This window comes from Desarmillaria tabescens (genome assembly GCF_030435595.1).
Source record: "Desarmillaria tabescens strain CCBAS 213 chromosome Unknown EV420scaffold_31, whole genome shotgun sequence".
Taxonomy (NCBI): domain Eukaryota; kingdom Fungi; phylum Basidiomycota; class Agaricomycetes; order Agaricales; family Physalacriaceae; genus Desarmillaria; species Desarmillaria tabescens.
The window spans coordinates 447,754-472,040 of record NW_026848330.1 but is presented as its reverse complement, the minus strand read 5'-3'; the positions used below and the strand labels follow the sequence as shown (position 1 = coordinate 472,040).

The 24,287-nt window shown below is 46.1% G+C and overlaps 5 protein-coding genes across 5 annotated transcripts; 2 read left to right on the top strand and 3 right to left on the bottom strand.

The window, feature by feature from the left end:
• Nucleotides 1–227: 227 nt before the first annotated feature.
• EV420DRAFT_1482280 (major facilitator superfamily domain-containing protein) lies at nt 228–1,899 on the top strand (the record flags this gene model as incomplete). Its single annotated transcript, XM_060469881.1, has 4 exons — nt 228–349; nt 412–1,073; nt 1,126–1,235; nt 1,288–1,899. The coding sequence occupies 4 exons, from the start codon at nt 228–230 to the stop codon at nt 1,897–1,899; spliced, it is 1,506 nt and encodes a 501-aa protein (XP_060328029.1).
• Nucleotides 1,900–9,368: 7,469 nt separating this feature from the next.
• EV420DRAFT_1645832 (uncharacterized protein) lies at nt 9,369–10,671 on the bottom strand (the record flags this gene model as incomplete). The annotated part of the gene is made up of 8 exons (XM_060477826.1): nt 9,369–9,479; nt 9,530–9,573; nt 9,628–9,639; nt 9,694–9,843; nt 9,912–10,069; nt 10,121–10,210; nt 10,269–10,508; nt 10,565–10,671. 8 exons carry the CDS (start codon nt 10,669–10,671, stop codon nt 9,369–9,371), a joined length of 912 nt encoding a protein of 303 aa, XP_060328028.1.
• A 3,144-nt stretch (nt 10,672–13,815) lies between these two features.
• On the bottom strand, nt 13,816–15,704 carry EV420DRAFT_1645831 (uncharacterized protein; the record flags this gene model as incomplete). The annotated part of the gene is made up of 10 exons (XM_060477825.1): nt 13,816–13,941; nt 13,990–14,019; nt 14,080–14,097; nt 14,145–14,153; nt 14,205–14,486; nt 14,553–14,891; nt 14,953–14,967; nt 15,016–15,156; nt 15,194–15,251; nt 15,298–15,704. 10 exons carry the CDS (start codon nt 15,702–15,704, stop codon nt 13,816–13,818), a joined length of 1,425 nt encoding a protein of 474 aa, XP_060328027.1.
• Nucleotides 15,705–19,714: 4,010 nt separating this feature from the next.
• Nucleotides 19,715–20,013, top strand: EV420DRAFT_1559366 (uncharacterized protein; the record flags this gene model as incomplete). The annotated part of the gene is given in 2 exon segments (XM_060473780.1): nt 19,715–19,798; nt 19,809–20,013. Coding segments are annotated over 2 exon segments (227 nt in total), but the record flags the coding sequence as incomplete, so codon positions are not given.
• Nucleotides 20,014–20,999: 986 nt separating this feature from the next.
• EV420DRAFT_1559363 (uncharacterized protein) lies at nt 21,000–22,911 on the bottom strand. The gene is made up of 10 exons (XM_060473779.1): nt 22,688–22,911; nt 22,513–22,634; nt 22,247–22,453; nt 22,105–22,194; nt 21,927–22,054; nt 21,722–21,871; nt 21,657–21,668; nt 21,557–21,600; nt 21,426–21,504; nt 21,000–21,376 (listed from the first exon to the last, which is right to left on the bottom strand). Exons 1-10 carry the CDS (start codon nt 22,865–22,867, stop codon nt 21,219–21,221), a joined length of 1,170 nt encoding a protein of 389 aa, XP_060328025.1. The 5' UTR covers nt 22,868–22,911; the 3' UTR covers nt 21,000–21,218.
• Between the last annotated feature and the right edge of the window lie 1,376 nt (nt 22,912–24,287).

The following is a 24,287-nucleotide window of genomic DNA, read 5'->3' as shown; positions in this document are numbered from 1 at the left end:
GGGAAGATCCATTCTTCCGGTCAGCTGCGGTATACATCGAGGAGACAATCACTCACATATGAGCACAAGCATACACCAGCAGAGCACTCGAGAGCTAAGAGCCGAACCTTGATCCATCGGAACTAGACGGAACATAAAAGTGCCGAGGGGAATGGAACTAAGGAGGAATGTTCAGTCATACTTCGAGAAGCACATAAAAGACCAGTCCAATTCCTGCCCCCCCACCCATGGCTCCATACTTTTTTCTGAATCTAATTCCACAACGCCAGAAGACTGACGAAAAGTCAAAACCGTTCCTGTCCGTCCTTGCCAGCATCTCCTGGATACAATGGGCGCATTTTTTCTCGGGGTGAGTATGACGATGCAAGCACGTGCGCTTGGCACCAACTGATCGACGTTCGATCTCTTTAGGTGGCTTGCATGGACTTGCGCTGCCATTGACTTTTTCTCCGTATCCCTCACCGTCCCTCGATTGGCCGTTCAATTCGGCAAGCAAACATCGGATATCACCACCGCGATAACGTTAACACTTCTCCTGCGCGTCATCGGCTCCATCATCTTCGGAATCCTTTCGGACCGTTATGGCCGGAAATGGCCTCTTGTCTTCAATCTCGTCCTAGTCGCCATCTTACAGCTCGGTGCTGGTTTCGTCAACACCTTTAGCCAGTTCCTCGCTGTTCGATCACTATTTGGTATCGGCATGGGCGGTATTTGGGGGATGGCTGCGAGTACCGCTCTGGAGAATCTACCGGTTGAAGCACGCGGTTTGGGCAGTGGTGTTATGCAGCAGGGTTATGCTGTTGGCTACCTTCTTGCTGCTTGCATCAACCTTAAGCTCGTCCCTGCAGTTCCAGCCGGATGGAGAGTGCTATTTTGGGCTGCGTCGGGCATCAGTATGTTCGCCGCAGTTCTCAGAGCTTTGTTGCCGGAATCCGAGTTCTTCCTCAAGCAGAAGGCGAGGGAGCATGGTCCGACAGATAGCATGGAGAAGACGAAGACGTTTTTGAAGGAGACTGGGAGAATGGTGAGAACGCATTGGTTGCTCTGCATTTACGCGCTGCTCTTCATGACTGGTACGTTTGTCGCGTTCTATTCGCGGAACTTTCCGACTGATATCTCTACTAGCATTCAATTTCCTATCGCACGGCTCACAAGACTTGTATCCTACATATCTGCGAGATTCAAAGGGTATCAGTGAATACAATGCAACCATTGCAACAATCATAGGAAATTGCGTACGTTTATTCGTTTTTTCACTCCTCCGTATCAGTCTAACCAAGTGTAAAGGGCGCAATTGCTGGAGGCGCACTAGCAGGCTTCGTATCTCAGTACATCGGACGGCGATTAACCATCGTCCTCTTCGTTCTTCTTGTCGGCTGCTTCATCCCTCTCTGGATTATTCCCAGCAGCTTCGGTGCCCTTGCTGCCGGGGCCTTCTGCGTCCAGTTCGGAGTGCAAGGCGCCTGGGGAGTCGTACCAATTCAACTCTCCGAGATGTCGCCGCCCGCATTCCGCGCTACCTTCCCTGGTGTCGCCTACCAGCTCGGTAACATGGTATCATCTGCCAGCGCTCAGATTGAGGCCACTGGAGCAGCTCACCAGCGTACGACTATCACACATGCGGACGGCACGACAGAGAACGTGCCCGATTACGCAAAGGTGCAGGGAATTTTCATTGGATGTGTCGCAGTGTTCTTGATCGTGGTGACGATACTTGGGCCTGAGAAGCATGGGTCGCACTTCGAGGAGCATAAGACGGCGTTCGAGGAGGGCGGTGGAGATGACGATGCCTTGGTGAATGACGGTGATCACAGATGCGCAGGTCCACGGCATATACGAGATTCGACGAGCATGAACGAAGAGGTGTCAGAACCGGCAAAGGAGTCGGTGAATGTTTGATGAAGTTCTTGAACGAATTCATATTATAATGTCATATAGTTAATGGGCTGTATTTTGTCGATTGATTGTACTGTACTTAGCAAGAGAATGAAAAATAGGAGCAAAGGTCTGTCTTAAAAATTCGCATAGTTCGAATAACCCTCATGGCACTCAAGTCAGATGCTCATTCTGGGTCCTAGAGGCACAATATCAATCCAGAGTTATCGCCATCATTTGAACGTTAACGTCCAAAGCTGGCTTATTTGCGGATTCTTCTCGAAAATCACAGCCCTGTCCATCCTGGCAATCAACACGGCGCGGCTCGAAGCCCTAAGCCGAGTAGAGCTGGGCTGGGCCTGAGCCGAACCCTGAGCCTGAGCGAGCTTCGGCTGAAGGCTTGGGCTTACTATTTGATGAGCCTAAACTCGCCCAAGCCTCGCCCAAGCCTCGAAAGCGGAACCGGGCCGGGCCCTGACAACCGCTAGTCCATCCTATATCTTTGATGTTAGAAGCACCAACTACCCCACAAAGTTAGGGACGGGGCGCGTCAGCCCGTGATGCTTATGCTAAAAATAGCATTAACACTTCGAATCCAGGAACAGGCCGCTCACTGAGATGACGACCGCATCCACGCTCGGCATCTCCACATACCCTACAGACAGGCTATGCCACAAGTGCCTGAATGTTCGCACAGCAATCGAACAAAAATACAAGCCTCTCCATAACGCACTCGAGGAGGAAATATGCGTATAAGAACCGCGTTGCCTTGACGCGGGTTTCCTGCTCCACCTCGTTATCCCCACATCGGCACCTTCAACCCTCTTCGATGGCTCCGTGACATCTTCAACGCGTTCCCGCTTTCCTGCAACAGCAGACGCTCCTTGTCGGTGTCATCATCCTCGACAGACAGACAGACAGACAGACAGACAGTATCACCAGGGAAGAGACTGATCATCCGGCTGCCTTTCCTCGGCGGAACTGACCACGAGCGGTGAAATACTGGACGGGGTGTAAATCAGCTTGAAAGATACTCCTATAATCTCTACGCGCCATGCAATCCATCAACTGAGTATGTTTGCATGCATTCAGAACCCAATCGAGTACAAGTGCTTGTCGTTCCACAGTGGAGCGAAGATGTGTAGTGCATGGGTCTGTTTGAAGAGCGAGCTTGATGCTAGATTACGGAAGGCGAAGGAGTGAGGAGGATGATGCAGACTGATCATAATACAGATGCTTTTAGCGTAACATCAAGTGCAAGAACGAATACTTACCGGTGCACCCGTCACCCACCGAGAAAACGACCGTGTCCACCTGTCGCATATCCTCAATCGTACTCGGGGGCTACGTGTACTTCCTCAGGCCGACAGACTGTCTGGGAGAAAACCTATCACTGGACACAGGCCGAATAGCATTCCCTCTAGGGTAGCGATGAATGGAAGGTTGATGAGAAAACACGCGTTCCCGAACAGGAATCCCGACTCCGGGTGGGGCAGGTTTATTGTGGAAGAAAGAGGCCAACTATCCAATGATTAGAGGCGAGATACCGGGAGCATAAACACGCTCAGTACTCAGGAAATCAAGCCTCCTATTCGTCCCCAAGCTCGTCTACAGGTTCTAGTCGGAACCAGGCTTGTCAGTGGTTCAATGCTTTTATTTTTGCCTGGTTCATCGTCGATGACAGGGATGTCGGTCATTGTGGATAAATCCATGCTCATTCGTCGAGCAGTTCTTAGAGAGAAGCGGCATGCAAGCCTGAGCCGTACCCCATGAATGGAAGGAATGCGCAAAGAGCGCGGGTAAAGATTACGTACACACAATCGGATGATGTATCCAAAAATAAAAGTGCCACGATGCTGACCTTCTTCGTGCGCCCGGCTCTTCAACCCTTCCCCTCACATTGATGAGAAGTCTGTCAGCTTCGACTTGCACCTTGTCAATGCGTCATAATCACCCAGCTAAGTCGACGCACCAATGACCACCGAAAAGTCCCAACTTAAATTTCCAATTGGGTCCCGGGTTTTGTCACTGCAGGTGTCGTTACGGTGACTTGTAAAAGTTACCTAGCAGTTCAAAGACTACTTACACATCTGGTGGAGTTTTCTATTCCGTCCCTTTTCGACTTCCTTCTGGATAATAGCCGGTCTGTGTTAGTCATTTCAGCTGCTGATCAATCGTTGTTTCTTCAGGATACGCGCCAGAGTGATTCATGCAGCCAAAACCGTCCCATCCACATATTCGGGAGTCGCATAACGGCTATCGTTAATTACAGGGTTCGATCCTCTATGTCTGAACTACTGACATCCTATTCCTTTTCATGCACATCGACGCGAGAGTGAGGCTACACAGGATCTCGCGAACATCACAAAAGTACCTCTGCGCCGCTTCAATCTTGATGTTTATCCTAATTACTAGGAAACACTTCAAGTTACACAAGTCTTCTCTCTCCCACACATCTGTCCTACCAAATAGCATACACCCCATCGGATACTTAACAGAGAGCAGGCTGTCTGGAGTTTGATTCCCTAAGGTATTCATAGTTATGAGGCACGAGTATTTTTCTCGTGTGAGCTGCCCACCACGCGTATTGGATTTTGTAAGCACGCTTCAAATTCAAAGTAATGGTTATTCCTTCAGTCTGTTCGCGGTTGGTTTACGACCTACCACTACATTCACATTAACCTTGCCACTAGGTATTCTGACGGCACCTCAGCAGATTTGCCATCCCAATCCAAGTGACTCTACACAACCATCATCCCCTCCCCCCCATGGACATACCCTCCGATGATTTCTCTTTCGCAAACCAGATATAGCCCAATCGTTCGCAGGACTCACCAGAGGTTCAATTCCTCATATCTGATTTATGACCCTCGTTACTTGTAAACCTTTTTGGTACGGCGCTAAAAATACATGGTACATAGTAGACCGCCCTTCCTCTTTTGTCCTGGAATAGCACGGCAAGGTATTAAAAGTATCTCGCTCCCATCCCAACCATCATTCCATCCGACGCCTCCTCCCTTGCTCTTTTCAAATTCTCCCCCTTAATCCATTTGCAATTCCTCTCCCAAAGCGGTGACTATCGCAAATCCCAAGTCAGAAACGCCATATCTCATAAGATATGCCCACCTCGCTACGCGTCTGAATTCCCTGCGGACGTTTTCAAGTTCTATTCCAGGGTGAGTCTCAGAAACGACGGAAAGGACGCTCTGTGAGAGATTAGGGTCAAAGTGCTTCACGTCCTTTTCCAGAGAACGAGAAGAAAGCGCCCGAAAATCTACATTCGACCTTGGGAGAGACATGTCCATTGAAACTGAGATAGATAGGCAACCAAGCAAATAATATCCGGCAAAACCACAGAAAAATCAAATACACACTGTAGTCAGGCTATTGACTTCCGAAGTTCCATTAGCTGTCTAGCTCGTCCATGGATGTAGTTAATAATAGCCACAAAATTACTGGGAAGCCTCCCTTTCTTGCCGCCTCGATTATCGACAACACGGATTGTAAGCTACATACAATGCTGTCGTTCCTCTTTGAACTATGCTTATAGAAAAGAAGGGATACGCAAATCTGAGTCCCGTTCCAAACGGCGAACCCCGTGGAAGGAATACAAGTGCGGCCCAATCATTGTTGCCTTGAGGTCGTCTCCGATGCTCTTCCTCCGCACCTCACGCCGGGCACGCGGATAGGTCTCCTGATTTAGGGACGAACAGTATCGCTGCGGATGAAGTGGGCGAGCTATCTAACAATCAGCGACGAAAATATGGGAATACAAACATGCAACACACTTCGAAAACTTATCTTCCCAAGCTCGTCCACAGATTTCAGGAACCATACCAGCTTATTAGTATACCAATGTCTTTATTATCGCCTGGTTCATTGACGATGCGGATGGCGGTCACTGTAGATAAAGAAGTGTCATTGTTCGAGATGTTGTTATAGGAAGGAGGGACACGCCACCAAAACGTAACATGTTGTACATGACACCCACCAAGGTTGCGCGCGTGGTCCCTCAGGAGGAGCGAAGATGGGAGACAGGCAAGTCCATTTGAAGAGTGCGCTTATTGCGCGTGGAGGACGACGCATACGGGCCATGATGGTTATGCCAAAAATAGCATTAACACCGCTTCGAGTCCAAGAACAGGCCGCGCACTGAGATGACGACCGCATCCACTTCCGATAAATCCTCAATCTTGCACGGTGTTTCAGTGTACCCGACAGGCTTGCTAGGCTACAAGCATCTGAACACCGATCAAACAGAAACATGCGCCTCTCCGTAGAGCGTCAAGTCGAGGAGATATGCGTAACCAAACCATGTAGCCTTTCTGCTCTGCCTCTGTATCCCACAAAGATGTGTTCAATCCTCGTTGATGGCTCCTTAACCTCTTCTGCCGCTAGGACGTACGTCGTAGGAAGCATCAGGACCATCAAAGGAAAACATCAAAGACCACTCACCCCCAATACACTCCGGCCGATATCCTCCCACATGCTGCCCTGTCGCTCGCAGAGAACAGTATTTATGAACCATCTCGACTTGTACGTACTGGGAGAATATTAGACCACAAAACGCAAGTAAGCACTCCACGTACCGAAACGGAATCATCCACATGTTCACGGTTTCCTGCAACACCAGATGCTCATCGTCAAGGTCATCATCCTTCACAGAACGATACCTGGTATCACCAGGAGAAGAGTGCTGCTTTGCTTTCCTCAGTGGAACAGGTCACGAGTTGTGAAATGCTGGGCAGGGTACGAATCAGCCTGAAAGATGCCTCGGCAATCTCCAAGTGCTGTGCGACACGTCAACCCAGTCTATACGCGTGTGATTTGGGAAACGTGACTGATATTAGCGCAATGCGAAGGACAAGAATTTTGGCTTTGAGCAAGACGGTTCATTGCAAATGAGACAGGATGCTAGTAGACGATCAGATCGATCAGTGACAAAAGCCCGAAGAATAAAACACACACACCAGTCAGCCTGACTTCATGTTCGCCCTCCGGCTCGTCCACGAACGGATTCACAAAGTCTTGTCAGAGGTCCAATGCACTTGGTGGCCTCAAGGCAGGCCGCGACCTTCCTTTCTCGCCTGGTTTGCTGATGACACAGATGGTAGTCATTGAAAGCAATGCTGTGGATAAGGATGCGCTCAGTCTTTGAGCTGTCTGTATAGAAAGAAGGCATACGTAGGCTTGACCCGTACACGATGGATGGAAGAAGCAAGTGCCCTGTAATAATGACATAATCCCAATCTATAAGGTTCTGAGGTTTTGCCGCGATGCCGGTCCTTCCGACTTGCGAATCAACGTGGGCGGCGGCTTCGACTTTTCAAACGTTCAATTTCCTATATCTGACGTTTCACTCCTCCGTGGATAGTCATTTTTTTCTGACACTTGTCCAGGAAGTGACCAGTCCTACGTCCGAAGAATGTCATTCTGATCTACGCTAAGCCTGAACTGGGTGGGCTTCGGTCGTCTTTCTCGCCATTGTATGTACTAATATATTTTGCAGATGCACCAATATTAACCATACACTTGCACTGCATCGGAGTCTACTGTTAGAGGGGAGGATACACTGCAAGGTCTCGTTTCATCAGAGAGAGATTGCATAGGGTTGATTAATGAATACCTTGAAACCCGTCCTCTGCGATGTGATGTAGCAGTCGAGGCAAGACGCTCTGATCACTTTGGCATAGATATCAATGTGAGTTTCGTCGTTGTTCCCCGAAACTTGGAGCTTATTTACCTATCTTAATGGCAGAATGAGAAGCCTGTAAATCGACGACAGAAGAATGCGCTTTGAATTAGATGGTCTCCCATCTCGGAGCGGAGAATGTAGAAATGGCACGTTTTCTTCTTACTATATGCGTAGTTCTCCTTCCTTCTAAAAACCTCCTAACCGGGAATCCATACTGATATCGTAACATACGGATGTGGCAACGGCTTTCGGGCATACGGGCGTTCCAGTAGTTATCAGGAATACTCAGGTTCGTCAGCTTATACTATCCCACTATCTCTGGCCGACTTTTTCTAAGCACGATTACCTGGAACATCGGACATCTAGTACGCCTTCCAGCATTAGCCGGTGTTAATTAAATGCCTCAGACATCACAGAGGTTGGTCTCTTTGGTACACAGGATATTGAGGCTCATTCCTACGTGCGGGAAGCAACAGCAGAACGAGTTCGTCATGTGAATTTTTTACGATAAGCTGTTGATCGCCGCTTTCAGCTCGTGTACTCAATGTCTGCCGTAGATCTAAACCCAGCTTTCTGATTGATTAGCGTTCGCAAACTAGAATAATCTGAGGATATCTCAAGACTGATGGCACAGTCGGCGTTGAAGGAGGATACCTGCAGGTTCGTTAGCTACTTCATTTCACAGCACCTGTCTAAGGTGGCAGTCACAGATCGGACTGAACCTCCTGCTCCTATTTAACAACCATTCGTGTTCTGTCGTCTGTCCCGTTATGAAACATATTCGTCGACCGTGTAGTAGGTACGGTTCTCCTGCAATCTTTCCCGGTCATTAAATTTCACATATAGAGCTCGAATAACAGATCAACCGCACCATAAGCATTCCATGAAATATGATCAGACAACAACCGCAATCTATCACAGGGTATGAACATGTTGAGAGTAATCGCACCGGAAATTGGACTGCGGAGAAACGGGGAGAATGTGTGAATGTGTCTAAACCCCATAAGAGAATGACGATGAGCTGGTGTGCGTGAAGAAAAGGCAGTGAACATGCTTTGCTTTTTTTCTTTCCCTTTCTAACGACCCGTAGGTAATCTAGAACACCTACTAGTACAGGGTTGTTAGTGGCGTGGTATGTGTGTTCGTTACTCCTTTCCAATGCATTCAGATTTAGTCCGTTGCCAGTGGATCGTAAAGGATATTTTCGCGAGTCGATGCTCTTCAAGCTGGTTCCGATGTGTCGTCCGACCTATGATAGGCTACACACCGTCCACCTTGAACATTGTCTTACTCAAACCGTGAGCTCGCGACTGACAATAAGCAGGTTTCCATTCGACAAACATGCTCATGTGATCTCATGCTAACTGCTGAGAGTCGGAACTTGGTTTGTGGTAATACCCTGGAGCGTCTGCAACCATTGTTGCCGTTGGATTGAATACCCGCGCTTTTGTGAGGATTAAGTAGGCGATACAAGGCTTTCTTGGTATCAGACACTTTGCTACAGGCTACCCGATGAAGAGCCTGAGTAACTTTATTGCACGGAAAATATATTCTCGAAATGTTCAAGGCTTTAGTATCTACTTTCGTACGTTCTTTATGGGTCCCGTCACACAATGTATTGAGGCTCAAGCCATTTCATGAGCAGTATTCATCAAGGGAATTTCAAAATTGTAAGGTGCCCTCCGGATCTGTTTTGCTATCATGAAGCGGAATCGAGCACGCCGTATCCACTCTTTGGAAGTGTTCCAAATGTGTAGGATAACATAACGTAGGGCATTGTCTGTGAGGTTTTCTATCATTATTCTGTCGAGGTATTGATGAAAAACATACCTAATTCGCTCCAAGTGAATTTCCTACGAGACGGATCATCTGGGTCCGTAAATAAGTAGATACCAACCATCATTATGGCCTATAATATGAACAGTAGGTGTAAATATGAGGGAAATGCGATTCACTAACAGAAATCGACAGAAGGACAAGGCATGGTAGTAGCCCAACAAAATCTATGACAAAACATGTGAACCAGCTGATGATGTTTACTATGAAGCAGGACATACCTAAGATATCACCTGGACGTACTGAATTTTCAGTCAGTGCAACGTGGAGGAAGAGAATTGACGCACCAAACCCTTCAGGAGCTCCAGGCATCGAAGATCGTAGTTGGGTAAAGGCAAACACTATCCCAATTGGGACGACAACAATCTCATTTCGTTGTCGGAAGCCAAAGAATACGGTTGCAATCATGATGAGACAGATCATGAGAGTAACTAACCCTATCCATACATCAGAAGTGCATGGCGTCAATAAAGTGTTTATGAGTGTAGAGGAAGAGAAGACAAACAAAATGTGAAGGTGATGATGAGACAGTATGCGATAACCAGGGGGCTCCATTGAAGAATCACCTTGACATTGGTTAATTCTTTTCCAGAGCCAATGTACTCGAAGAATGGCCAGTAATCAGTAACATTCTCTCTAACAAGAGTTGTAACATCGAGGCCACTTGAAAAGGTTCTATCAGGGGGTGAAATGATTTTCAAAGATAAGGCTTACATGGCAAGTACAGAAATCACAGACATTTCTAGGGAGACTGATTTATTTGTTGATGTCTCTTGAGCAAATGCAAATATTTCCATATTATAGCTGACATGTCAGGTAATTTGCATTGGATCAACATACTGATACAACTTGAACAACATACCAGTCAAAGGGGTAATAGACAAGGCTTCCATAGGGATACAAGAGGTTCATCCCACATGGTGTATTGGATGTGGAAAGGGTTAGCTCAGTGCGAAAAGTGTGAAGATATATAGGACTGTCATAATTGTAATAGTTTGCCTCTGATTGCAAGAAAGTGGCATTCCATATGAAGATCGGATCTGTGGGTATATTGTTATTGTAGGGAGAGACATCATGTCTTGGATCTGATGGAGATAAATTTCTTAACAGGGATGAAATCAGCATTGGTATTCCTGATATTCATAGACAAAGGCTCACATGTCAAAGAAGATATTAACTTCTGTGCAATTGAGACTCTCAGTGTAGGGCAAAATGCATGTGTCAAATCCAATGGACCATTCCACAACTATAGTAGCTTTGAGCATATTGGCTGTGATCACATTAGCATAGAGGACAATCTCCAGGTACAATTAGAGGTGGATGTCAATGGATGAGCCTGGAGTCTTACGGTTCTGTTCCGGTAGTCTTCAACCCCCTCAGACATGTTATGAGGGAGCGCACCACTGGCAGGCACCTGGAGAGCAAGCTTAATCCATAAGATTGGAACTATGATGATGAATGATAGAGCAGTAGCAAAGCAGCAGAAAACTCTTGAACGACTTTGATGCCTAACCATTTCCTCAGAGGAAGTACAGATCTTTGTTTGAAAATGAGACTTTATAAGTACATGATGGAGCATAACAGCATTTGGTTCACTATGGAAACAAGGTGGACTCGAGAAAGAGCACTTAGAGTAAGTATGGAGTGCATTGTATTTGCGGGAAGATGGGAAGGATGGTCACAATGACCAGAATAAGCCAAGGGAGTAGCGCAAGGTGATGTATACAGCATAGTATCCGTTGGCCGCAGCTCCAAACACAGCCCATACTCATGCTATAGATTCTGAAATACAAATTCCCGGTCCCAGTGAGTAAATGTATCGAGTATGACACAGCCCATGAGTCACGAATTCATTCTTATGTTTCCCTCAAGAAGTATTACTCACATGCTGCGCTTACTGAGTTTCAAAAATAGGAACGGAACGGGCAAGAAGAATTCTGCGTAGTCGGCTGCGTGGCTGCGTGGTTGCGTGGTCGTCAGTGTGGTCGTCAGGGTGGTTGACAAATTGTAGGATTTCGATCAAAAGTTGATCAAATCCATCAAACGCGACTTGAGTCGACGTGTTCCGTTCTTTTCTGTTAGTACTTGCATAGAATCAGCTGGTAGGGCTGCGCACCATCACCGTATTGTACGGTTGTCGGTAACCGTTATACGGAAGACGGACCGAAGCCGAATGTGTCCTAATGTCCATTTGTACGGCACGGTATACGGCTGTTCCGTCTTCGTCAAGTACTCTTACAGACGGCCGTATAACGTCGTAATACGGCTTGACTTTTGATCTTATCTAGAGCTTTTTTTTCAAGCAAAATTTATCATGCAAAATGGCCCACCGCGCAGCCATCAGCCAATTGTGGTATTGCCGCGTCACTTTCATCACCTTCTCTCCTCCGCAGTTTGACTCTTTGCAGCTGTCTCATCAGTTCTCATTCGCATTCAGAACAGATATCGAAACGCGTGACTTTTCCTTCATTCTTGGATACCTCTGATCGGCACAGCCTGCTTGGTTGTATAGGTGCATTTACCATTCTTTTGTGATCTTGGACACATCTGACTTGACTTCCCCTCTAATATTTGTTGCCTTTGGGTATAGATTATCTTCTTTGTCTCTCAAGTCATCAAACTATGCTATAAATGATCTCTGGTAAGTCTATATAAGTAAATTTATTTCGTACTCAGGTGTATGGTCATCAACGACCATAGACGGCCGTAAAGTATCCATATCGATGCCAATAAGACTTTCAAACTGGCCATACAGTACGGTATACGGACAGTTCCGTGACCGTCTGGGATCATGGCTTTACGGCCGTATACCGTATACGGTACGGTGCACAGCCCTATCAGCTGGGTTGTGAATTCCTGAAGGTTTAAATATGACAGCCTTAGTGTGATATTGAAATGCTTCAAAATATGGTCAATATCATGAAAATATCATTCAAACTGGATTGCTAAGCTTAAGAACATCCAAAGTATTGTAGCTGAAGTAAATGATTTTACAAGTATCTTAACAGTATAAAAAGGCTTTAGAGGTGGTCTGCCAAGCTAGAAGCAATAAGGTGCACAATGTGGGGTTCCCAGTCAAGCAGACATGATGAGAAGAATATGGAGTTCTATACTTGATCAATACTTGATATGAACAACACCAAAGAAACAAGTGAATTAAGAGGCAATTATATGAATGATACACTTTCTGAGGGCAAACATCTATGGGTCAGCATGGTGCCTGCGTGGTCTGCATGGTTGCGTGGTTTGTCAACATGGTGGTGTGTGGTCAGCCTGCGTAGTATGGCTGCATGGCTGCATGGTATGCTAGCGTGGTCCAAGGTATATCCGTACATAAGGGAGGGCTGTTCTTGAGGAAATTAAGTGACCAATTTCATGGTATTGGCACAATCAAGGAGCAATTGATGCGAAATCGACGTTGAATTGATGTTCATAGTGTCATAATGTCTTCGAATTAATGACTTCAAGCTAGGAAAATGGGAGAGTACCTAAATTTTGATATTTATCCTCCTCATAATCATAGATAGACACATAGAAGATCCAATGGTACCTAGGAATCAGAGATTTGAGGACATAAAAGCTTTAATCAAGCATTGTCCATGAATGCGCTTATTTTCTTGAGGCGACATGGAATCCATTGGCACCTTAGCCATTTGTGTGCTGATTGCGCCAATCTAGGTTTGCTGTGGCATAACGGTTGCCATTTATCACCGCCTATAGCGCAAGGTTTTAATTCCCTGCCTCAGAAATAGCCTGAAAACAATGCCCATCCTTCTCTACGGGCGGCGGTTGGGCCGAAAACACAGGGCCTCGTACACAAGATTGGTTGCTCCGACGGGTAGCCCTAATTCAGAATTTTATCCCGTATCGCCTACAGGCACTGTAGTAAAGGCACGGTCTCCGAGAAGGTGCAAGGAGCCAGTAAGAATTGTCACGCATCGGCGTTATGTCAAGATAGTATTTTTATTCTCTCATTCATTCTAGTGGATATGATGTACTCGCTAGGGCATTGAGTGAGGGTCGCATTCCTATTGGGTGCTCACTTTGTGGCTGAACGAAACGCTCATGATCTCCATCATCAATACCCATGCTACGCCCGATCGTCGGAAGAACTGCCTCCCCGCATATCAAACGAATCCACGACAGCTATCCCTGGATCCCAATATCCACGAAGGCAGGACGCATCAGGCGTTATTCATCAATTACGTGAGACCTAATGATAGAAGTGAGTCGGCAGTGTTAGTTTTCTAGAAACGATTGATTTTGGTCTTTGTACGCATGGCTTGTCCCTGTATCGATGATCTGTTTCAAAGATAGCAGTGAGTTCTAGGCTCTCATATCCATCCGCTCTCGATTTACATCAAGATGTGCGGCAAGCCGCCTAATATTAATAAGAGTAAGGTAGACAATTAGAGGAATTTCGTCTCGCCGACATCGCTGAGAACAAATGCACCATCGTCTATACAAATAGTCTTACACTGTTCATTGAGCCTCTTTACGGTCTCATTATCTCCTCCATCGTCAAAATCCATGTCCTAGGTGCGAATAAATTTTTCGCAAAAATGGCATGGAAGACGACTGACCTCCAATGCATAGCAGCGATCTTCCATGCCCTGACATCCTTGAAGATGTCGACGCTATCCTATAGCACAGAATTTATAGTCGACATGAACCATCGTCGCTCGTATTACCTAAGAGAGGGTAAATATAACGATACATCGAGAGGCGCTGCACATACCAAATAGGACTAGATGTATCGCTAAGTTAAACCTACCCAAACTCCTTAAACAGAAGACACAGCCGATCTCGCGAAAAGGATCTTTCCCCGGTCGGGCAGCTCCCGATCGATGACATGCTGTGCGGGGTTCAAGTAAGCTTGATAAACGATCCAGGTATTTCCACGCATCGTACGTCCGACCAATAGAGCGTATGCACGTGTCCCTTGGGTAGGCGTATACTCTTCGTTGCCTAGGAGAGTGAAGATATGGAGCGGCCGAGTCAGTTCGAATAAGGTCTCAAGGGTTATCTGCCTCGACCAAAGAAGGTAAGCAGGCGATGCGTTTAGGGAGATTGACACGTACTAGTCGTGGTAATTATGGCTAATAACAGCATTAGCTGTGGCTAAGACCATCAACGAGCTACTCACCAATATGACGACCACATTCACCTCTGATATATCCTCAGTCTTGCATGGTGACTCGGTGTACATCCTTGTACCGACCGACTGCCTGGACAAGCCTCTCCCACTGAACGTAAGGTAGGATAGCACCTTGTACCTCCGCAACGAAGTGACGAAGGGAAACTCGACTAGGAACCACGAGTAGCCCGAAGACCTTGTCTTGACCTTGCCTTCGTGCTCCTTTTCTGAAACCCACACAGGAATTCCGACTTTTGGTAGAGCAGGTTGGTTGCGGATGAGAAGCCAGGCTGCCTGACGGTGGTGGGAGAGGCCCGGGGCGCTTATATCAGACTCAGCTTCTTCGATCTGGCAGTTGATCGCGTCAGCCAAGGATCTGTATGGCATAGATAGCAGGAGTGTTCCCTACGATGACAACGATAGGCTGATTGTGGGGTATATGTGAGCTTATTCTCATCGGCTTAATACGCACCTCTCCATAGCGTACTCGAGGAAGAAACACGCGTAGAAAAACCGCGTTGCCTTGACGTGACTTGCCTGCCCGGCCTCTGTACGACACATCCGTTTCGTCAATCCTCTTCGATGGCTCCGTAACCTCGTCTGTCATTGAAATCTACACCCTAGAAAAAATCAGACCATGAAAGGAATACCTCAAACTCTTGCGGCTCGCAGATAGCAGTACTTATGAACAATATCGACTCGTACGCACTGAGAGAACGTTAGACCACGAAGCGCAATTGAGGACTGCACGTACCAAATCAGAATACACCTGCAGGTGGCAGCCAACGACGGGTTCCCGGTTTCCTGTAACACCAGAAGCTCGTCGTCAGTGTCGTCATCCTCGATAGACAGATACCCATCATCACCGGGGGGATAGACTGATGGTCCAGCTGCCTTTCCTCGGTGAAACAGGACACAAGCAGATAAATGGTGGGCGGGGTGCAAATCAGCCTGAAAGACGCCTCTACAATGTCCACACGTCGTGCAACCCACCAACTGAGTATATGCATGCACGTTCAGAACCCGATCAAGTGAAAGTGCTTGTCGTTCTGCAGTGGAACGAGGATGTGTAGTGAGCGGGTCCGTTTGAGGAATATGCTTCAGGCTAAAAGCTAGACTAGGTAAGGCGATGGCGTGAGGAGGATGACGCAGACTGGTCATAATGCAGACGGTTTTAGCGTATCCTCGAATGTAAGAACGAATGAATACTCATGGAGAAACCAACCCTGTCACATATCCTCACTCGTACTCGGCAGCTTTGTGTACTTCTTTGGGCCGAGAGACTGGCTGTACAACAGCGTATCACTGAACACAAGCGGAATGATATTCTCTCCGGCGCAGCGATGAACGGAAGCTTGATGAGAAAACACCCGTGGCTGAACAGCAATCCTGACTCTGGGTGGGGCAAGTTTATTGCAGAAGAAAGTGGCGAACTATCCAGCGATTAGATCTTTAGAGGCGAGAAATCAAGAGTACAAACACACGGCGTACTCAGCAAATACATCTTCTTGTCCATCCCCAAGACTCAGGAACCCGCGCCAGTTTCTCGTTTATTTTCACGGCTGCGCCTAGTTCGATCGTGAGGCAAATGTAGTCGTTGTAGATAAAGCCACACTCAATCGTCGAGATGTTGTTATAGAAGGGAGGGGCATACAAGGCTGAGCCGTACCCTAATGGTGGAAGGAATGAGCAAGATCAAAGATGACGTAACCCCAAATAACCGCGCTGTTGTGCCGGACTGTGCGCTCGGCTTCGACTTGCATTTCGTCAATGAGCCATGATCGATCGCTCACCTAGCTAAGGAGACCGACGGTTAACAGTTCCAATGGATTACACGTCTCGACGCTTAGTTTCCCATTCAGTCTAACGTTGACCTTTCTCGACTTCTAATGGGCCGTCCGTCTGTCATTTCATTGTATTCCCCTATTGATATTTTTTCCTTTCTTTGGGACACTCGCCAGGGTGATTTCAGTCGCCAAAAATCGTCTCATCTACGTATGTGGGAGAACAGCTGTTGTTAACTACACGGTTCGATTCCCTATATCCGAACTATTACTTGATCTTTTTTCATGACCGTAAGAGTTGGGATTCCGTAAAAGTACCTATGTGCAGCTTCATTCTGGATGTTTATCTGAAGAGTCCGAGCCACTAACTACTACGAAGCGCACGTATTCTCTTTCCCATTCATTTATCGCATACACCGTATCGGATACACTAGTAGCCTAACGGGACGGCGAGTGGGCCATCTGGGGTTCGATTCCCTTGGGTACCCATAGTCATTGAACACGATACTCGTATTATATTTTTGTACCACGTCTCAAATTCAAAGTAACGGTTATTCCTCCAAATCGTTGGCAGTTAGTTCACGAATATCGCACCATATCTCTACATTCACATTAACTGTCCTTTCGCCTTTCCACGGACCACTACACATTCCGATGGCAGATTGACTCCGCTCTACACAAACATTGTCCCTCCCCTATTGTAACCGGATATAACCCAACCGTTCGCAGGACTCACCAGAGGTTCGATTCCTCATATCTGATTGATATATCCCAAGTCACCTGTAGACTATCTTACACAGGGCTAAAAATACATGATAGTAGAGCCTCCTTCCGCTCTTCTTATCCTGGAATACATGACCAGTCTATATCTAACAACAGTACGGAAAGGTATTCAAAGTATCTCGTGCCCCCAGATGGCTATTCTACTAGCTAACACCCCGCCATCACCTCCCCCACTCGCATCATCTCAGTCTTTAAATTCCCTCCGCTAATCACCGAATCAGTGGGTTGCAATTCGTCTCCAAAAGCGGAAACGTCTATCACAAATTCAAAGTCAGAAACGTGATAGCTCATGAGAATTTCCCTATACGCACACCTTGGCACTACGCTTCTACAGGCGTCTGAATTCCTTAAGCCTCTCTTTTGCATCGATCATAGACCACGAAAATTGTAAGCGGCTTAGAATTTTATTGCTCCTCTTTGAGCTGTGCTTATAGAAAGGAAGGGTATGCAGGTCTGATTCCAGTACCGCGTACCCCATGGAAGGAATGAAGTGCTTCGGCTGCGCTTCGGTAAAGATGCCAGGATGACATAACCATCAAGGTTCTTCCGCGATGTCGACTCGGCACTTGGTCGGCCCTCTGACGTGGTAGTAACCGACTCTGCTTCTTCTATGCCACCTGGATACGATACAAACTCATCGTATATTGACGTAAATTTCGAACAGAACCACAACCAGAAAACAGCCCACATCCCCCACCGCATCACGGCCGTAGCTAGCTTTCATCATGGGCTTCAGGTTCATTTGCGTATGCGTATGTCCGAATTGCTTTACGACGTGGGAGTCCGTCTTTAACTTGCGTTTAATCATTTCTCACTCTACGGTTACCCCTTGTGGATTATATCCAGGTATTTACCAGCAATCACTTACACGTTGGAACCGTATCGCTAGGTCCGATAGAGAGAATGGGCGATAGCTAGTGATAGTCGCGGATATAGCTACGAACAAGCGGGAATGTACGGAAATTGTGCACGTGATCTCGGAGGACCCGGACCGTGCCAACGCTCCGAACGTCCAGGCTGGAAACAGGTCGGCTTCGTCGTCGTCTCTGCCATTATATGTCCTGATAGAGAGTGAGTGCATCAATACCAATGTTGCTTTGTTCGTCTTTGAATTCTACGGTTGGCAGACGATTCCGAAGGGCTAAATCACAGGCAAGGTCTTGTTTCAGTGATTCACTCGAAGAGGAAAACTGCGTAGGAGTGATAAAGGCATATGTTCATCCTAGTACGTTTCCCGATGGTCTTCGGTGTGACATACTGACAAGTCATAGCTAGCTATTCCAACCGCCTGGGCGCATATACCTACATCTTTTGAGCAAACTTCAAATGCCGTTATCTAATCTAAAGACGGAAAGGCAAACGGACCAAGCGACGCCAAAGGAATGTCATTTGAATTGGACCAGTCTCGTCCAGGAATGGAGAAGGTAGGCAAGGCACGGGGCACGTAGAATTTTGCGAGCATGCGTTTGCGTTCTCTCGCATGCGATTGTCACGCTTGCATTTGCGTGTGCGAGCGTGACAAAGACCTTCTTGAGATTTCTTGTATAAAAATAGCTCCAGAATTTAGTCAGTGCTTCTAGACGCAGAAAGATATGATACTTTTTGGCAAAGAACGGAAATTTGATGGTTATTTTGAGGTAGTATCCTCTCAAAGCTCAAAACCCAACCTCAAGAGCCAAAAAATCAACCTATGGAGTGATTATTTGACTTGGAATATCTATTAAATCGATAATTTATTTCAACAGTCGTGAATGGGGTGGTCTAATATCAAGGAAACTGGTGTAAGGCGCGAACAGACTTGGAGGGAGGAAGGTAAGTCAAACATTGGCTGCTGGTCAGAGAGGGTCAAGTTCAATAGAAGATATACCATGGGAATATTAAACGAACACAGATGTGATGACTAGAAGCCGATAACTCAAAAATATCACAAGTGACCAACAGTTAAGACGGTTCAACTCGCGTCGAACGCAAATGTTACACGTTGTCATAACTACGTCACACTTGCGAGCCAATTGCGAGCCGCTTCCGCTCGCTTGCGTTTAATTTCCAACTGCATGCGTTATTTTCAAGAACGCATGCGTGCATCTTCATAAGGCTTGTGTTCGACTTTGTAATGCATGCATGACATCTTTGTGAGATGTACAGTTATTTACCGGTCATTGCAACACCATGGTTCAATGAAACACTTAGCCTCTTGCTCTCCCTCCCTTCATCCTTCATCATCAACTTGTATTACATTGCTGATGTGTATTGTATCTTCATGTTCTGCAGTGATTCTTCATATGTGACATGAATAATATTCCCGAGAAATTGAGGCTTCTGTTCTAAAAATATCTATTTTCTCATGAACTCAAAATCTGACCTGGAAATGTGTGTCCTCCATCTGAATGTAATCACCCACAAAGGCCTCAATAATGTTAATGACCTTCTGAAGAACCTGTGTGACAGGTTTGAGACCAAGCGGCCATTATCTGAGGAGTCTAGGGCATAAATAAAAGTGCGGTTCTGCCAAGCCATCACCTTTGATGGACAGTCTGACAGTCCAATGCGTCCATTATTGCCCTGCTGCCTCCGAACTTTATTTCTCCTCTTGTTCAATTTTTTACTATGCCTGGACATGCCAAATCAAACTCGAAAAAGTGTCAGATTGCTCACAAATGCCATGACCAGCTAATGGAAAAGGCAGTCATTGCAAATGATTGCATACAAGAATGAGCTTGTCAAACTACCTGGTGCTCCTCGGAAAGGTGCAAGAAAAATCTGCAAAGATTTTGAGGCTGTATATCAGAGAGAGACTGGAAAGGAGATCTCACTTTTCTATAGCACTCGAGCGATTCCGAGTAGCTGACTAATGAGGTTTGGGTATATGGGCCGGACTGTTTCAATGACTCAAAATAGCCTAGAATACCCACGCCACGATAATGCTGTGAAAACGGACTTGTACTCGCACCTTTGAGCATCTTTTTTTTACTGTATCTTATTGTTGTATAGTATTACACATTCTTACATTCAAACCTAGTCAAAATTCCCAACCAATTGGAACCTACAGTAAATATCCAGTTTTGCTGTTTCATTGACCGGTAAATAACTGTATAAGCAAGTTTTGCTCGTTTGAGGACCTGTTCATCCCGCCAAGTTCAAAAAAAGGTCAGATTTCTTATTCATTTCGAAGTGAAATATCGCTGTGATGGAGAATGCTCATTTTGTAGGTAAAAGCAATACCTGTATAATATTTTCATATTATTCAACGGCTTTCCTGAGTCATAGTAAGGGACATTAACCTGGTGGGACATATCCAGAAAGTCGGAAACAGTAAGTAAATGTTCGAAATAAGACACACTTCACTAGTGTATTTAAAACAGAACTAAGTATTTATATGCAATGCAAACAAAGGTATTCATATGTGCGCAAATGCATGCAAGTTAAACGCAAGCGAATGCAGTTCAACTTGAGTTCAACGCAAATGAACGCAGTTGAACGCAAGCTCGCAAGTGTCGCTCGCAAAATCCTCTGGGCCCGCAAGGCACGGTTTCTTCTCACTATGTGTGTGGTTCTCTATTCTTCCGCGAACCTGTTAATATTGTGCTAAGTAATAGGGAAGTTAGTGGCCATTACCACGACTAACTAGATATTTCATAACAGGTTTTTCTTTTCCCAAGGGTGCGAAGCAACAGCAGACTCTGTTCCCGCTATGAATTTTAAGGTAAGCAGTTAACCACCTCCGTAACCGCACATACTCATCGTCTACTGTAGAGAAGAGCCCCTTTTTCGGATTTATTGGTGTTTACTACCTAAAATAACCTGACGACACCTGGACGCTGAGACGCTCTCATGCAACAGTCAGCATCGGAGTGGGATACCTGCCGTTTCATTAGGACCATGCTAACTACAGTGTCTGCGACCATTGTTGCACTCGGATTTCACTCCCGCGTGTTCGTAAGCATTAAGTACGCAATGGAGGGCTTATTATGAGACACTTTGTGACCAGTGTACTCGAAGAAAAGCTTCAACAACCTTATTACATGTACGGTGTATTCTTGAACCGTCCGGGGCTTTAGTATCTACTTTGTACATTCATCATAGGTCCAGTTCCACAGCGCATTGAAGCTCAAGCCTGATCGTCGTGAGCAATATCTGTCAAGGGAATCTCAACATTGTAAGGTGCCCTCAGAATCCGTCTCGCTATCATGATGCGAAAACGAGCACGCTGTACCCATTCCTGGGTAGTAATCCAAATGGGCTGGATATAATGATGCAAGGCATTCTCTGCGGGTTCATCAAATATTATTCTGTCAATTTATTGATGAAAACCCACCTAATTCGCTCCAAGTGAAGGACCTACGGGACGGATCATCTGGATTAGCAAATAAGTAGATGCCAACCATTGACACAGCCTGTAATACGGACAATATAAGAATTTGTGCAAGAGTAATGTAATCCACATACGGATATCGACAGAAGGATGAGGCATGGGAGTAGCCCGGCAAAGTCTGTATTGAGAAAAGATTGGTCAGAAGATGCTCATTAATAGGAGGCACGCACATACCGAGAATATCACCTGGGTAACCTGGGTTCACGTTAACGCCCTGTAGGGCAAGATAAAGAACCTACCAAAACCTTCGGGAGCCCCAGGCATGGTGGATCGCAGTTGGGTAAAAGCAAACACGGTCCCAATGGGGACTACAACAATCTCATTCCTTTGTCGAAAGCCAAAAACCACAGTTGTTATCATGATGAGGCATATCATGAGAGTGACTAGCCCTATCCGTAATCGAAGGTCCATGAGTGTATGGAAATGTAAGATGAGAGCACGGACAAAATATGAGCGTGATTGTGAGACAATACACGATAACAAGCGTGCTACGTTGGAAGGTCAGAAATACCTCAATTTTACTCTTGGCATCATTTTCGAACGAAAAAATGTCAGTTGTGACTTTGAGGTCGCTGAAAGAGGTTCCATCAGGTGGTTAATTAAGAGGTAAGAGGGAGCCTACACTATCCGTCCAGACGCTGGACTAATGGATAGGAATACTGACGCATTGGTTACTGCGTCCTGAGCAAATGCTTTAATAAAGACGTTGTAACTGATATGCCCCTGGTGAATTTACTTCCCATGCCACATTTTGGAGAACAGACCTGTCGAAAGGGTAATAGATGATGCTCCCACCTGGGACATCCGCATCGTCATATGGGAGAAAATCGAGGCTGGTGCTGAACATGGGATCCTTGTGCCGAAAGTCAGGATCAGTCAGATAAGATGAATTCCATGTGAAGATAGGATTTGTCGGTATGTCATCATTATAGGGACCGTGATCATCTCTGTTGTCTGACGAGAAATGGTTTCTCAAAAAGCAACTGTTAATATAGCGTATTTTTTGAGAACCATAAACAAAGAGGCTTACGTATCAAAGAAGATGTTGACGTCTGTGCACCTAAATTCACAAGTATCGAGGTGGACATCCCATTCCACAACCACGGAAGCCTTCTGAATATCGACTGAGATCAGGGAAGCAATGAGATAAATCTTCGAATAGTGTGGGCGCTGGCTGTTAATGAATGAGGGAGGATCGGTCTTACAGTTCTGTTTCTGTCTGTCAAATACGGGTTCCTAGCATACGTAAGCCCACCCCTGGGGCGTAACCCTAGAGCGAGTGTAATGCATAAGATTGGAACAATGATGATGAATGAGAGAGAGAAGATTAAGCAGTGAAAAACTCTCGATGGGCTTTGCGGGTTGGACATTTCCTCGTCGGACATGACACTTAGAACAAGGGAGTGAGCTAAGGAATAACGAAGATCGCTGAACAAAAGCAAGACTTTATAGGTCTTAACAGCAATTATGCTGTAATACTACGGAAACTCCCCGCAGTCGAAGGTTCTTTTGTTAGACGCTGACAATAGACGCTGACAATGAATATGCCAACTAATACAAGATTTTAACTTTGCCACACGACGAAGAAACATGATGTGTAGATGTGTCGAATGGAGGACACCGCTTGAACACTGCCTTTCCATATTCCGTGCTTCCCGTATGATGTTTATCAAGTGTTTATTGTATTGCGCTCTCACCCGGCAATCACCCGGACTGCGATGCGAAATTGATGCATAATGCGCTGTACCGTAGTCGCCGATATTCCGATATTTTTGTGGGGTAGAAGCATATTGAGAGTTCTGACTGTTGGATACCGAGCTCGTGGCTCGCGTATTTATTGGTAATTGGTCCCGTGTACTTACCGGTAAATTTTTGTAGCTACGCTTTTCTCTTCTTTACTCGATTGACTACGTACTCTACTGCTCATGTACTCTGTCAATCCCGTATTCGTGTCCTGATCCCTCGTGTGCTTCCATACCCGCAAGGATTATTCCAACACTGACAATATGGTCATTTAGCGCTGAGAAACAGACAAGTCGCATTAACAAAATAGGAGCCGAATAGACGTTAGGTCTTTGAATATCCAAGAGAATGATGCACTGAGCAACTTGGATCCTTCGTTGAGATATGTTTACAGTATGAGTGCCTGTAATTCAAACATATTTGATAGAAATGTGCGTAACTTGAACTATTAGAAACGAAGGAAGCGCGATTAGCATTCCGGACGTCGGCATCTGCCTCGGGGTGGTAGAACCGAAGAAAGCGCTGACATCCCATCCTGGAAAGCATCAGGACCATGAAAGGAAGACATCAAGGAAGACTCACCCTATCACCTTTTCTCGCCCGATTATGCACACGCTATCCTGCGATGGGAAAAGAATAGTAGATATGAACTCGGACACACCGGGACAACATGAGACACAGAAACATTTCACGTACTGAATCGGAATCACGAGATCGACATATAAATGTCTAAGCCAGAAAGGATTAGGAGATAGGTGAAGGAAGAGGACATACTGGACGTAGTGATTGTGCTAACAACAGAATTAGCTACGCTTCAGTAAGAATGGGCTGTTCACCAATATGATGACAGTATGCGGCTCACAAAGAGAAGTCGCTATCAACCGTTTCAACTTGTATTGGGAGTACATCAGACCAAGGAACGCAAACGAAGACTTCACATATCAAATAGGAATCATCACTGGATCAAAAGCACTGACACGCACCCTGACTTCCCTGAACGTGGACACGTCAGATGCTCCTCTTCGTCCTCTCCATCTTTCACAGAACGATACCTGATATCAC

Excerpts from the sequence above, each read along its gene's own strand:
- EV420DRAFT_1559363 (XM_060473779.1), bottom strand. The coding sequence starts at position 22,867 with ATGTCCGACGAGGAAATGTCCAACCCGCAAAGCCCATCGAGAGTTTTT. Across the intron at positions 22,454-22,512 it reads GTCAACATCTTCTTTGATAC|AAACCATTTCTCGTCAGACA; the intron begins GTAAGCCTCTTT and ends TTGCTTTTTGAG. Across the intron at positions 21,377-21,425 it reads CTTCACTTGGAGCGAATTAG|AGAATGCCTTGCATCATTAT; the intron begins GTGGGTTTTCAT and ends ATGAACCCGCAG.